Below are 14,484 nucleotides of genomic sequence, written 5' to 3' on the forward strand. Positions count from 1 at the left end.
TGGTATAGGCAGAAGCATCGCCTTCTGCAGATAGGTACATATACAATGGAATTATCTGACGCAGCCTTGAGGGCCACAGTTAAAAATGCCACAATGCACATAAATATGTTGACCGGCACACATAGACATATTAAAGATGGGCTGCCCTGCCTGAGAGGTTGATGCACAGGCACACATCCATATACAATAGGCATTGGTAATCCATGTCGGGCTGTGGGTGGGACAGATGTAGCGCTAAAATTGCTAGCCACCTAAAGGCTAGCCAGTGGTAAAACTAAATGAAAAATAAAAAAAGCATGAGATGCTTTTAGTACATAAATAATGCGGGAGCTGTACAAGAGTAATTTGCACCTTTTACGCAAACTACACACACCATTCATAGACAGTACATAGATGTAGGTCTTATTCTATCAAGGTGTTACTTTAACCACATTTTTGTTCCTTCCTCTTCCCTTGGTTGCTGAATTTTATTTTTTCTTTCTGTTGATCCATATTTCTCATCTCTTTGGGGAAAAAAATTAATGACACATTGGGTCTGTTCTCTAGGTTTTCACCACATCAGTGCATACCCCCTTCCGTGAGTCAAGACCGTATAGTGCTAAATCTTGTCATTTATCGTTTTACTAGCTGTGATAAGGGAATGAGAGACAGTTGTTGCATGGCAAATTATTACCTCTTGTTGAGTGACGCATGTTAGACTGAAATATGTCCGTCTTGTTGAGCATTTACACAATGTTTTCTCATTTGGCTTCATCAACAGAACAGGGTTGCCATAGTTTGAAGGTGGCGGACATAAATGCTCTTTCGCCCTCCCGCTCATAACCTGTTGTGCGCTCAAACCCCTCTTGTCCCTATAGGTAATGGAGGTTGTGCGTTGTATTGTTGAGAATCCACCTTAGGTAGATAACAGGGTTCAGCTTCCTCTCTGGCTGTTAAGAGAATCACTGCAACAGTTCTAATACTGTAGAAAAGACGAGAATCCGTTTGCTGCTACTGCTTCTTTGTTTTTAGACTATATACAAAACGGGCTTTAAAGAGAGCGATAAGGCATCGGTAAGATCTTAAAAGTTAAGTGAGTTGGTTCTTATCGATATAAATGCACTTTTTCTTTTTGTAAGAAATTTAGAATCTCACTCTTAATGATACTCAGTAATAATATTACCAATGTTAAGGTATAGATTTTTTTTCCTTCTCTCCAATAAGTGATTTTAGGACTGTAAACGGCTTGCTACAGTAAGCAAACAATGTAATGAAGATAATTGTTAATCAATGGTGAAATGAGCAGGTAAGATTAAGACCTGCATAGGATTAGCTTTAAGGTAGCTCCTCCTAAAATGGATTGTATAGGTATCATGGGGAGGGAGGTGGGGTGGACATCTTAATTACAGTATTTGGGATCCATATCCTAGTGTTCCTGCCAGTCCATATCTGTGTTAGAGGATGTTTTTTTTTCCCCCTCATGTGAGCTTTTTGTAGAATAAGGCTATGAGTTACACTCGATTCCGGCCATCGAGACCCATTCTTTGGCGGTCGTGAACAATGTTGCATGCTTTTGGATGTTTGCTTTTTTTATTTTATTTTTTTATTAGACTATCATACAACAGATCCCCCTCTTGAGGGTCTGCCTTTAAGAGCTTTGTCGATGGCAATGCAACTTTTGCTGCTCAAATGGCAGCTGTGCGATTCCAGCTAAAGATCAAACATGGTGACAGTCGTTGCCATTTGCCATATACACACCCGTTGATACTGTGTAGGATATGCCTGGGAATATACGACTTCTTTATCCGAATAATTTTCTTCTACCCTGACATTGGTTAGCATATGTGAGGGGAGCGGTTGTCTGTATCCAGCTGTATCTTCTTGTCATTGTCCATAGTGGACTATTCTGTTGGATTGAATGTGTGACTGTATGTATGTGTTTACTCGTCTTTATTTTACTATAAGGGTGTGTATGCAGGAGTGCCGCTTAAGCCTGATTTATGCTTTGTGTTGCACAATGTAAATGGATGCACAAGCTCATGTGTCTGATCAATGTGACACATGGTGTGCTTGTAGATCTATTTTCCATGCGTGACACACGCAATCAAGTGTAAATCAGCCATTAGACTTTATCTTTGCACCAGCTCTCACCCGACCGATGTGATGTCGTAGGCAGAGCCTGCATCATGCTTGAGATAAGAGGCCACGTGGAGAATCAGCATTTACATGCCAGTTACCATCTCAGTTTGTGATTGTCAGAATATACAGTAGGTCGCTCAGAGCTACTTTTAAAATATAGGCATTCAATACTAATAAAGAAAATGCTTTTTCTTATTGTCGGGAAGAGCGTTTTTGGACACCAGCTCATATCTATGAATATAGTTCCTAGGTAGGTGTAGTTTATTTCATTTTATCCATGCTACATGGAATGTAATATTTTGGACTAACACTTTTGTAAGCCGCAGCACCCCAAAGGGTGAACACTAATGGTATATTCCTATAAGGGTTAACTGGTAGGCAAGCGTTGATCGGTAGGTGGCCTCTCTCAGGTCGTTGGAACAGATGTGCACAGAGAACTGACTTAACCACATGAACCCTTGCATCCATGTTCCCAGTCAGCGGAAGTAACCAATCTACAAGCTTGTAGAGGGCCTAGCATTACGTAGTCCTATAGGAGGGACTTGCTACAGGACAGTCAAATATAGAAATACTAAATCAAGCAGGGAGATTCTCTTGGACTTTTAATTCAGATGTGCTGGCATTTATACACTTTTTAACAGGAGAAAAACAATGTCATCTCCCCTTAGAACATCTGGCATGAGAAAAGGGAAACGATGAGGAATCTTTATCAGCTGGGGCAATCATCTCAAGTTGTGACAAAAGGCTTCAACAAGCAAGGACATTCAACTGTTTGTGCCCTGGGGACTCTGGCCAGCCAAGTATATAGGGTTTTAAGTGGTTAAACTCAATCATTGCATGGCGCTCTAGTGTGACACTGGTCTTAACACCATAAAGAAAAGGGTGAAAAGTTTAGACTTTGTCACCCTTTGCAATGTAGCGATATGCTAATTTCAATGTACAAGCGAAATCTCATTCTCAAATGTAAGTTTTCCACAGGTTTTTTTTTTTTCTTTAAACCTTTTTTTTTATCTTATGGCTCAGATGTTTATTTTTATTTAATTTGTTTTTTTATTTATTTTTGTTTAATTGAGATTTTTTGATTATTTTTTTGTGCCCAAATGCACAAATGTTTTAGACTTTAAAAGTTTTTTTTTCTGCAATGTTCTTTTTATTTAAAGAATTTGTTTTCGTTGTTTTATAGCGGACCATTTTGATTTTGTCAAGGTTAAGTAGTAGGACATGAGTGGGAGAGACAGAGCTTGGTGCATACCTTAGGGAAGAATGTAAAAAAAATACTCATCCATCATTATGTTCAATCTGAATCAATGGATTTGATGTAGTACCGGTATTTCTTTTTTTCCCCCTCAACTGTGGTGCAGGTGGGATGGTTTCTATTTTACTTTTGTGAATGGGAAAATAAAAGGTTTTCTATCAAGCTGGGAATATGTGGATGTGAGTGTCTTTTTTGTTTGAATGGAAATAATGACATGATTCATCACCTGGGGGGGCAGGTGTTACCCTCCCCAGTGGATGGAATTGGATGGATGCTAGGATTGGACCTCAAAAGCAGGGACAACCTTTTATGCCAGGCAAATTCTAATTGTTTTACTAACTATGAACTGAATGTGTGTTAATTTGTTAAATGATTTGAACAATAACTTTGGCCAGCAAAGGCTGCTGCTGCCTGCCGACAACACTAACCGTATGAACAAAAGAAGTCTGAATAATCTCAAGGCTGCACCCCCTCCATCCTGCGTTTCATCTACTGTAAATAAATGTAATTGAACATATCTACTTATCCAGACTAGCTTGCTGCTTGGCAGAAATGGAAATTCAAACAATATAATTTAAGGTATTTAAAAATATGCTTGCATGAATGGAAATTATTTGTAGGTACTATTTGAAGGGGATACAAGTTGCCAGGATATACTTAACTTTCTTTTTGCAAGTGAACATGACCGCAGTGGACAGGACTGGACCGGGACTGGACACCCAAAATCGTTTGCTCTGATAGTGGTAAACCATTGTAATCCAGTAGGTGGCGGTGATGCCACATTCTGGATTATGGTTTTATGCAGTCTCGTGGTGACGAATTCCTCATGCGCCGGAACCAGTGTTTTGAATTTTTGTAGTTCGGTATGTAAAACATTTCTTCCTAATAGGCATACATTAATATAATAGTCTAGTGTTTTGTGTGTGTGGAAAGTACTACTTTATGGCAACGAGAGTCGTGCCTGCTCTCCTATCAGCAGGTAACTGAGCAAACACACATTTGACTCCGTAACAACAGTTCCAACCGGCCGGCGGTCTGTGTGGAACTGAACTGACTGAACCCGATCAATGCTGGACTTGTCTTGATCCTTGAACATGTATTACTACAGTACACTTCATAAGTTAACTTAATTATGAAATGTCTATTCTAGCTGAATAATCTCTTCTGAACACTAACGTCGGAAATTACTCTCAAATGAACTGACAGACAGCCAACACCGCCGACAAGGGACACTTGGGTAAGACAAGTTGCTATGCTGGTTGGTACTGATGTGCTTTTTCGTCTTTAACATTACTGGGTCTGGGTGGGGTGACTGTAAAACACACACACCCTGACGGTCCATATTAATATTTCGATTATTTACCAACAAAACAATTATCACAATGAATTATGGCTAATATTTTAGGGCTCACAAAAATTAAACATTCCGCTAGTGGTCTGTTGTGTTATGCCCGTTTCTTTGGAAACACTTAACACGTGAGGTCTGACTAGACTACCCGGTAGACTAGCTCTGATCCATAGCTCTAATGCCTTTGCAAAGGCATTAGAGCTATGGACCAGAGCTACCGGTAGACTGCTGCTGCCTGAAAGCAATCAGGAGATAATGTCTAGTCTCCCTTGAGTCAACCAGCCATCTCTCTCCCCCTCTCTACAGTCAGAGCTACACCTATCTCTATACGTGTGTTTTGATCACCTACTAAATGTTGACATTCTCATAGATTGAAAATGTCAGAATCGATAAATACATCTATGAGAGTCTAAATCTTAGGCTAGGTCGAAGCTACCAGTTGTACATGTGTAAACATTTTAGAATCTTTCACTTCCAGTCACGTGTTCAGTGGAAAATAGTTCACTATATAACTGTATGGAATGGTTTTGTTTTATTTGGAAGGGAGTGAAGCTGGTGATGTCTGAGGACCTGGTGGGTGTGAACTGCGAGCATGCAGAGGGAGTAGCCAACGAGGGGGTTCGTCATGACATGAGTGATGACCTCAGAGCTGAGTCTGACCAGGCTGACCTACATGGGTAAAGTAATTTGACTCATTTCATCAATCTGCTTCTGGTCTGACGAAGCCTTGACAAGCTACGCGTTTATAGTTCCCCAAATATCACGATTATTTCAGACCTTTGCCTCGATTCCCACATTTTTCAATAATGGGAAATAGCAGATCTACAAGTTCACAACATGTCGCATTTTTGTACACCATCGTTGTAGGACGAAGTGTAAGACCTGGCGTAGTTTCTCAGGGCTCTATGCTAGTGTATTTTCTGTTATTGTGGGGAAAGCTGCCTTTCGCAAATAATTGCAATCCGTTCATGGCAATTGAATGCCATTTTCCCTCTGCCCCCATATATTTCTTCCAGTGTTCTCTCCGGCCCTTGCCCCTCCTCTACAGAACCGAGCCCCTCCCCTTCTGTTGACGACAGTGGCTTGCTGTCGTTGCCATGGGAGATGGTGGCCCGCATTGCCTCACACCTCCCTGCACAGTGTGTTATCAATGTGCTGCCAAAGGTTAGTTTGATGGGGACGACTTTCAATAACGACAAGCAGTGCTTTGTGACTGTCAATATAGTGTGTTTTATTTCTAGGTGTTTAGGGCATGTCTTTCTTCACATCACTTGAACTTGTCTTTCACCTTATCCCACATTTCTTCTCTCATTATTTGAGCACACCACAAATATTTTGAATTTGAATTCCCATTCTGACTGTAGTTGCTATTCCCCTAACAATAACTAGCTGAGATATAGGCTATTTTGTGAGAGATTTGCAAAGTGAGTTTTAACGTCGTTTAATGTAATCAGGTAGGATATTTCCGTTTTGATGTATGGGCTGTCAATCTCAGAACGTTTTTTGCCACTCAGTAGGCGTTCCTGCATAACGTCCGGGTATGATGATGATGTCACGCACACCTTTTATACAGTATTGTGTCATATAGTGATTATTTTTGTATTTAGCTAATGCAAAGCCCTCAATCCAAACAGTTGCCTCCTGGTCTGCTGTATGGAGAAGAGCGTGGTTAATCCACGTGGTAGTCAGGTGGCATAAATCGTGGCCGTCTGGTAAAACCTTGTATGTCCAAAGCCGTTACTATTCAGGAAATGGGAAAAATGGCTGCTATTTAAAAATAGCAGTTCTACAAGCTCACAATGCCTCGCATGATCTCATCACATGCATATAGGGCATTACTTTACAAAATATGTGATACATTGGTCTTCAGCCTTATATACATTTGATTGGGAATTGACTCAAGGTTATAAAAGCAGAAGGACCAGGTTCTCTCAGAGAATAGAAAAAAGGTTTTATAAATGTCGGTTCTGCTCCTGGATCTAGCGGGAAACAGAAGATCCTAGCTGCAGTGCCTGATGAAGACCTGATGGTTGACTTGAAACATCAAACAGCATTTTTATTAAAAAAGCCCTTTCAACTCTTTTAAATGTATGAGTGCCCGGATCTACTGTTTTATCCCACATTTCTTTCCATGACTCAAGGTTATGGTGAGGTTTTGGCTCATATGACTTGACAGGCTCCTTTGACCAACAAATTCAAAATAATTAGAATACTTCCATGACGTAAAGGCTGACCTCTCTGCCATGTCTGCCATGTCGCTAGTTGAATGGGCTTCACATTGTGCACTGACACTGACACACCCATCTGGAACTTCAATGGTGTCACGAAGTAGGAAATTAAAAGAAAGTCACAATGTGTGAGATAGTTTATTTTTCATTTGTGGCAACACAATGAACAGGGAAATGTTTAAAGTAACAGTAAGTAACGCAATTCATTTGAAAACATAACTACAGTAAGTAGCTGATAAGTGATAAATTAATTGTTTTGTTACTCATTACACTAAAAAGTAAAGTAAGACTACACTCTACTATATCCCTAACACTGGTCATAAACAACCTCACTCCAAATAATGTCTTATTAGCCTTGTGTAGAACAAGGAGATTACTAATATTGCTGTAGATAGAATGATGCCGTCTCTCTTACTATGTTCAGGTGTGCCATGCATTGGGAAATGTTGGCAAAGATGGTATAGCCTGGCAGCTCCGTGCACGCAGGCTAACAGGCTCCCGGGCTGCCTTCCCTGTGGGTCCAAAGGAAGACTTTGACTGGCCCGCTGCCTGCCTGGAGATGGAGGAGCTGATAAGCTGCTGGGCAGGCCAAGCTGACTGGGTGGCCAAGCAGACCCTGGAGGATGAGAGTGAGAGGGGGAGAGAAAGCCATGAGCTTAGGCCAAGGGAGGGTGGACAACCTGGAGCTGAGGCGCAAGGGAATGGAAGAGCAGATGATGAAGAGGGGGTGGGGGTGGCTGCGCAAGAGGTAGCTTTTGGTGTTCACGAAGTACTGGAGGTGGCGTTGGAAGGCGAAGGAGACATGCAGCCGGAGAGAGGTGGGGAGCCACTGGCAAGGGTGAGGGTGGAGGAGGCTGCAGCCGGCCTGATGGGGGAAGAAAGGCGTGAGAGAACGCTGCGAGACGCTGGTGAGGGAGCATTGGATGGAGCTGATGGCCAGGAGCACCTGGCAGACCTGGGGAATCGGGGTGATGATGAAGGAGGAGAGGTAGAGATGGAGGTGGAGCAAGGGGAGCCTCCAAGATCCCCAAGCCCACCCCCGGCGGCCTTGGAGCGCATCTCCCTGCCCTCGGCCCACATCGGGCATGTTAACTCTGTGCTGCTGTTGGGGGGTCAGGGGGCGGTGTGCGCCTCGGCTTCGCGGGACAGAAACGTGATCCTATGGGACCTACGAGCGGGCTCCCGCGGCACACTGCTCAGCACGCTGGTGGGGCAGGGCCTCTACACCAGCCACCAGGGCTGGGTGTGGTGCCTTGCGTCCAGGGGCCCACTGCTGGCCTCGGGGAGCTTCGACAGCACAGTGCGGCTGTGGGACCTGGAGGCAGGCGGAGCAGAAAATGGGATCATTAGCACCCGGGCCGCTGTGCTCTGCCTGTCCTCTCAGACGGACGTGCTGCTGGCCGGGTTGTATGACAAGCGGGTGAACATCTACGATGTCAGAGGTGAGACCATGTATACTTAAACAAATTAACCCTAGCTTCCCTATTTCTTCCGAGGGCAAAATGTTTTGCGAAATTAGCAGATCTATGAGCTCACTTTCTGAGCTTGTAGTTCTGCTATTTTCAGCAAAGTGATTCAGTGAGAGAGGGGGCAAAAAAAAGTACAGAGCCGACCCTGATCAACTAAGTATTAGTTTAAGTATAGAGGGTTTATGTGCTTAAAGTAATTTAATTCTGGACGCTATATTTTAATTTAATATCATGCATTTGTGCTGCAGCTGCTCAGCCGCTGGTGAAGAGCCTTCGTCTCCACGGCAAGGCAGTGATGTGCGTGGCTGCAGATGATCAGTATATTATCTCTGCAAGTGAAGATCACACCGTGGCCGTATATGACCGCAGGGCAGGGAAAATGCTGAAGAAACTCCGGGTACAGTGACATGGAATCATATGTTACTGTTTGTATAGACACAGACATCATGCTTTCTTTGTACTCCATTTGAAAACATCCCCAGTCGTTTGTTGACTAGGATTCCTGGCTGCCCTTTACTCTGATCTTGCACTTTGAAAGTCACTCTGGATAAATGAAAATGGCAAACAACCTTCACAAAGACTGCATGTTTGTATGTATGGTATAAAGTCAAAGTCGCACGATTTATCACACGTTACCACAGTGAAATTTGTTCTCCGCATTTGACCCATCTCTTGGAGCGGTAAGCCGCAGCCTAGGAGCAGTGAGCTGAAGCCTAGGAGCGGTGAGCTGCAGTGCTTGGGAATCATTTTATTAGTTGATTTGACCCCCCAATCCAACCCATGATTGATGCTGAGTGCCAAGCAGGGAGGCATTGGGTCCCATTTTTTTCAGTCTTGGTATGACCCGGCCGGGGATCGAACCACCCACAGGCGGACACACTAACCACAAGGCCACTGTCTGATTAATTTAGGCCGGGCAATTACCCGCAAATATATATTCAAATCGATATTTGGATTTGAAACCAATAATTGACATAATCTTGCTCATGTAGGTTAATTGAATAAACTAGAAGCAGATTCTTTTAATATATTTTTTAAATGTCTTATATATTAACATTTTGTAAAAAGCTTTTATTAAGAACAGGTTTTAAATTGCTATATTATTGATATGATACAGTATACATTTTTTCTTATGAAAAACAAAGAGAAAAGAAAAAAAAGGACAAAGAGAAAAAGAAAACCCTCAATCCCTCCCACCCATACTGCTCAGTGAGATGATGAAATACTCATAGAAAACTACACAGAACAATTCTAATAGATTTTAACCACATAACCCTGTATTATACTTAATTGTACAATGGTGATGTACAGAAATATAGAAAATAGCTGAGGCTATTTTCATATTTTAAAATAAGTTTTTTTTTAGTAATTGTAATCGAGGCAAAAGTTAGAAATTATTGTCATTGATTTGAAGTCGTATATCGCCACTATATAGGGCTGTCACGATTATGTCATTTTATATGAATATTATTGTTGCAAAAATAATTGCGATTAGTGATTTACTTGTGTTTTTGTTGTTGAACACTGTGGAACATTTTATGAATAAAATGTACATTTCTGTTTGGCTTTTAACCTTTGAAATAGCATCGGGCAGATATGACAAATAACCTAAATATACAGATACACATTTAATCATTTTTTACTTTCCCAAAAACATAAAAACAAATGTGGAAACTGCTGATCTACAGTTAACATACATAATAGACTGACTTGGAACCCCTCCGTCTCCCGTGCAGCTCAGCTCCTACCTGCTGTCCATGTGCTACAGTGACAGTGAGGTGTGGGCTGGAGACCACAAGGGCATGCTGCACGCCTTCTCCATGAAGGCAGGGACCATCAAGGCCGTGTCCCAGTTCGACGTGGGCCACACGTCCCTGGTCACCGGAATCCACCGCTCGCCCGGCAGTCTCTACACCTGCTCCTCTGACGGAACCGTCAAGGTATTGTTAGCAGCTCACCCGTGGCCCTTTGGGTTAAAAAATAGCTGAACTACAAGCTCAAGAAATTCCTTAGATCTGCTATTATTGGCCAATGTTCCCCCACAGAATATGGACACTGGGGTTCAAGTGCATGGTTAAAATATAAATATTGTTCATGTTTGTAGATGATTGCTCAATCAATTATTTGTTCCATTCCAACTGTTCCAACTGTAATCTAGGTCTTCATCCTCTCTTACTATTTGTCTATTTAGATACATCTCCCATGTGCGCCTCCAAGGACTCTATGCACTGTATGTCGTCACACGACAGTCAGTGGGGTGAGTGCTGTTTTCTCTCTGATTTAATTAAAATGCTTTGATTGATTTGAGTAATTTCAACCACCTAAGCCCTATGTGTCATTGATGACGAATAAGGCAAATGGCCGGTCTACACGTTGTTTGTTTTCCATGTCAATATACTGTACCTAGTACTACAGTATTGCACGCCTGTCCCCTCTTTTGTGAGCCTTCCCAAGGTTTCTCCCTCATTTGTTTCTGTCAAGCTTTTTTTTCTTGGGAGATTTTCTTTGCCTAATTGAGTCGAAGGATGTTGTTTTGGTTTGCATTGTTAATATAGTGTTATTTCTTGCTCTTTCTCTACATTATAGAGACATACCAGGGCAGCAGTTGCAGTGATCTGACCAAATGCAGCATGCGTTTGTAGACACCTGTTTGTGGTCGCTCTGCATTCAATTTGTTTTTCCTGTCTGTTCTCTCTCTCTCTCTCCTCCGTCTTGACACATCAGTTGAGCGTAGAAGCTGGCGTGTTAGCAGTAGCCCCGGGTGATAATGTGGAGGTATGGAGGGTCCGAAGTTGAAAGACCAAGACTTAAACGCATCACTAAACCGATGTGTGAAGACATTACACCAGTGGGAAAAAAACAGATGCCTGGCCTTTCCACATCGTTCCTCTAACACCGGGCTGACTTGATTTCATATCAGCATGGCGGAAGGAATATTTACTATGGTCTTGCATATCAAACAAGACATATTTTGGTAACACTTAAGCCCAAACCGCACCAATGCAACTGCCATTGGGTATATGATTGATTGAAAATTGTATTAACAGATTGCAGAATGGGTACAGTCCAAGGAAGGTACTGATCAATAATGGTTAATAGTGGTTGCAACTTGCAAGTAGTTAATAGTAAAGTGCATGTTGCAAGGAGTTGCATGGTGAATCATTGGTGCGGTTTGGGCTTTAGTTTTGAGCCAATATTCAAAGCTTTGATTGTGTGTTTGTTAAAAAAAAAGCTTTGTATCGTTAATGTATTTTTAATTTGTCTTTATTTAAATAATGTTCACACATATTGCCATAGGAATACAAATCAGTCTTCATATTGGAGCTTTTTACAACTCAGCACTTATTTGAAGATTTATACAACTCACAGTAACTTGACAATAAAAGAAAAACATTCCAGACATTTGCTCCCTGGAGAAGAGAGTCGTCATTCAGTTGAGTGTCTCCGACCTAACAAATGTCTTCTAAATCCTAACAGTTTTCTGAAAAAACTATATTTCCATGTCTTTCTCAAACTTTTTATATGGAGATCTTAGGGTTTGAGGTTTGAGACCAGATGTAGAGTTGCTGCCCAATATTGATGACATCAGGTATCTCCATATATGGGCTTAACGATGGACAATGGAAGTTGGAGATCCATGCCCCACCCGGCTAGGTAATTCCGTTGTACTCGTGTCAGAGTACCCGTTCCATCTGTCTGTCTCTCTTTTATGCCCATATATGGCCATTTCTGCATGTCTGTGTCCTTTATTCCTATGGAGTTCTGTGTCAGGCATGGCCAAATCTGGAGTGTTGTGATGTCAGAACAGGCCAGCTCCATATATGGAGCCTGGGCAGGGGCCCTGTCCAGAGCCCGGGCAGAGGCCTTTTGTGGCGGTTCTGGACAACCGTGAGTCCGACCGACTTGACACCGGGAACTGCACTCTCTGTAGGGGTGTGGAACGCGTGTGTCGAATTTGAAGTCTGTGGGGCGAACGGTTCTCAAGTTACGTGCATTACAGCCGGACACACGTACAAACAGAATACAGAGACATGGTGCTTTATAGATAGATGCCCATCAAGTTTAGGCAGCTGTGTGTGTGTGTGTGTGTGTGTGTGTGTGTGTGTGTGTGTGTGTGTGTGTGTGTGTGTGTGTGTGTGTGTGTGTGTGTGTGTGTGTGTGTGTGTGTGTGTGTGTGTGTGTGTGTGTGTGTGTGTGTGTGTGTGTGTGTGTGTGTGTGTGTGTGTGTGTGTGTGTGTGTGTGTGTGGCCATTTTTACTGAATGGTGGAACAAAGTAGTAATTAACTTAATGCACTTGCCTTGGGCAGTTCATTGTTACAAAACAAACACAGTGAAGTCCTGAATAACTACTCCACCATTCCTGAGATTAAAGGGACATATAAAAGTTAAGGAATGGGTACTTAAAATAAATGTATAGCATCTGGGCCATCAGCCAAAGACTTGTAAATTATGTTTTTATATGTTTTCGGAAAAGCTATTTTTCCAGAACTTGTTGTATTCTTTTGTAGCAGAGGGCTGTGTGTGTTTATGAAACTACAGGTTGACAATCTATGTAAAGCGCCTTGGATAAAGGCGCTATATAAATGCACCATTTCAGCAGACATCTACGGTCCCCTGGCAACATGTTAACTTAAACAAAGGCTATCGATTATGTAAAACAATTATCAAAACAAAACATATCTTAACAACCATAAAAACATGTACTGTTTCAGTAAGGTTCAGTAAGGGTAATCTTCTGGGGAACATGAAGGTACAGCGCCAGTATTTTTTTCAAGATATGTGTTTAGGCCATTCTTGCCATCTAGGCTAAAAGTATTGAATTTATTATTAAATGTACATCGTTCATAGCATAGGCATGTTCACCACTCTTTTGTTCAGAGTTTCACTTACATGGTTTCAAATGCATGCAGTAATAAACCCTAAACTTTGATGTTATTGCGAAAAGGTTACGGCCCATTTCCCAGCCAGCAGTTTTGTTCTGTGCATGCATGAATCCTAGAGCAATACACACGTCTTTTTGTCTTTGAATGGATTGGCGTTGGCGGCGATGCCAGTGAGGAGCGGATCACTGCGTCTGTGGTTCTGGCAGTACTGGACCAGCTCTGCTACTGCCAGGGAGACCTGCAGGCACACACAGATAGGTTGGCCCCGCAGGAAATATTCAAAATATCATTTAAAAACACATTCAAAGAATGCAAACTTTTATATGTGTATTGGATGCGTTTTGCTGTTCACAAAGCACATGTATTGTGGTGGGGTTTATTTCCATCTATAATGACGTACATGCCCTAACTAAGGTTCAAAGTGGTTTAGAAATGAAAAGCAAACCCATATCCACAATTTGTCTATTTTACCTTTATGGAGTTATAAGTGAAGTAAAATACAGCTGGGAATGTCCAAACATTTTCGTAATGTTAGAATACTTTGAGTGGAACCCCCACCCCTTTTACAAGAAAACAAAAATGTAGCAATTATGTTTTTTCAATATGTGCTGGTTTACAAACATACAAAACAGTATTTATATGGTGTTAACACTTGTTTATTTTGTTGTTGAAGATCCTGATATATGTATTGAAAGTATTGTTGAATAACTACCTCATTCTTCAAGTTAATTGATTGCATAATGAATTATGTAATTTCAATTCAAGAACACAATTATGTATTCCTACCTTCGTCTTAATCATTCTAAGCCTATTCAGATTTTCTTTACATGCAGTTATGCTCATAATATTGCTTTCACATTGTCTTGTCTTACACAGTCAAATGTTTACCCTCTGAGTTACAGTGAAGTGGTGATTAATGAAATGAATAAATGCATGCATACCTTGATTCTCTCCATGGTAGCCTCCACACGTAGTTGCTCCACCACTCTCCGTGCCTGCACCACACTGTTGCTACTGCACACTTTTCCTGACATGGCTTATTGTGTATGAACAGGCAGCAACAATCAGTAGACCAACTTTAAAAGTGAGAGGAGGATGGAGACATTAGTACTGAAGAAATATCGGCCAGCACTGCAGGAGCCAGCTTCTACCCCAAAAAAATAAACAAACAAAATCACTTAT

At 41.8% G+C, this 14,484-nt stretch overlaps 2 protein-coding genes across 4 annotated transcripts; one reads left to right on the top strand and one right to left on the bottom strand.

Annotated features, from left to right (window-relative positions):
• Positions 1-4,191: 4,191 nt before the first annotated feature.
• fbxw9 (F-box and WD repeat domain containing 9) lies at positions 4,192-11,818 on the top strand. Of its 3 annotated transcripts, none has more exons than XM_079519662.1 (9): positions 4,192-4,236; positions 4,524-4,610; positions 5,265-5,398; positions 5,738-5,885; positions 7,374-8,391; positions 8,667-8,815; positions 10,155-10,358; positions 10,610-10,675; positions 11,143-11,818. In XM_079519662.1, exons 3-9 carry the CDS (start codon positions 5,280-5,282, stop codon positions 11,212-11,214), a joined length of 1,776 nt encoding a protein of 591 aa, XP_079375788.1. In that variant the 5' UTR covers positions 4,192-4,236; positions 4,524-4,610; positions 5,265-5,279; the 3' UTR covers positions 11,215-11,818. The 3 variants fall into 3 exon arrangements, with proteins under 3 accessions (XP_079375788.1, XP_079375790.1, XP_079375789.1); XM_079519664.1 differs by having other exon boundaries at positions 4,213-4,352; XM_079519663.1 differs by lacking the exon at positions 4,192-4,236 and having other exon boundaries at positions 4,366-4,610.
• Positions 11,819-13,414: 1,596 nt separating this feature from the next.
• LOC306936751 (guanine nucleotide-binding protein G(I)/G(S)/G(O) subunit gamma-12-like) lies at positions 13,415-14,336 on the bottom strand (the record flags this gene model as incomplete). Its single annotated transcript, XM_079520372.1, has 2 exons — positions 13,415-13,540; positions 14,244-14,336. 2 exons carry the CDS (start codon positions 14,334-14,336, stop codon positions 13,415-13,417), a joined length of 219 nt encoding a protein of 72 aa, XP_079376498.1.
• Between the last annotated feature and the right edge of the window lie 148 nt (positions 14,337-14,484).

This window comes from Electrona antarctica (genome assembly GCF_951216825.1).
Source record: "Electrona antarctica genome assembly, chromosome: 14".
Taxonomy (NCBI): domain Eukaryota; kingdom Metazoa; phylum Chordata; class Actinopteri; order Myctophiformes; family Myctophidae; genus Electrona; species Electrona antarctica.

What these genes read in the sequence shown, in the direction of transcription:
- fbxw9 (XM_079519662.1), top strand. Translation starts at nt 5,280, where the DNA reads ATGTCTGAGGACCTGGTGGGTGTGAACTGCGAGCATGCAGAGGGAGTA. An exon ending in GACCAGGCTGACCTACATGG is followed by an intron (nt 5,399 to 5,737) that starts GTAAAGTAATTT and finishes TATTTCTTCCAG; the next exon opens with TGTTCTCTCCGGCCCTTGCC. An exon ending in CCTCTGACGGAACCGTCAAG is followed by an intron (nt 10,359 to 10,609) that starts GTATTGTTAGCA and finishes TTGTCTATTTAG; the next exon opens with ATACATCTCCCATGTGCGCC.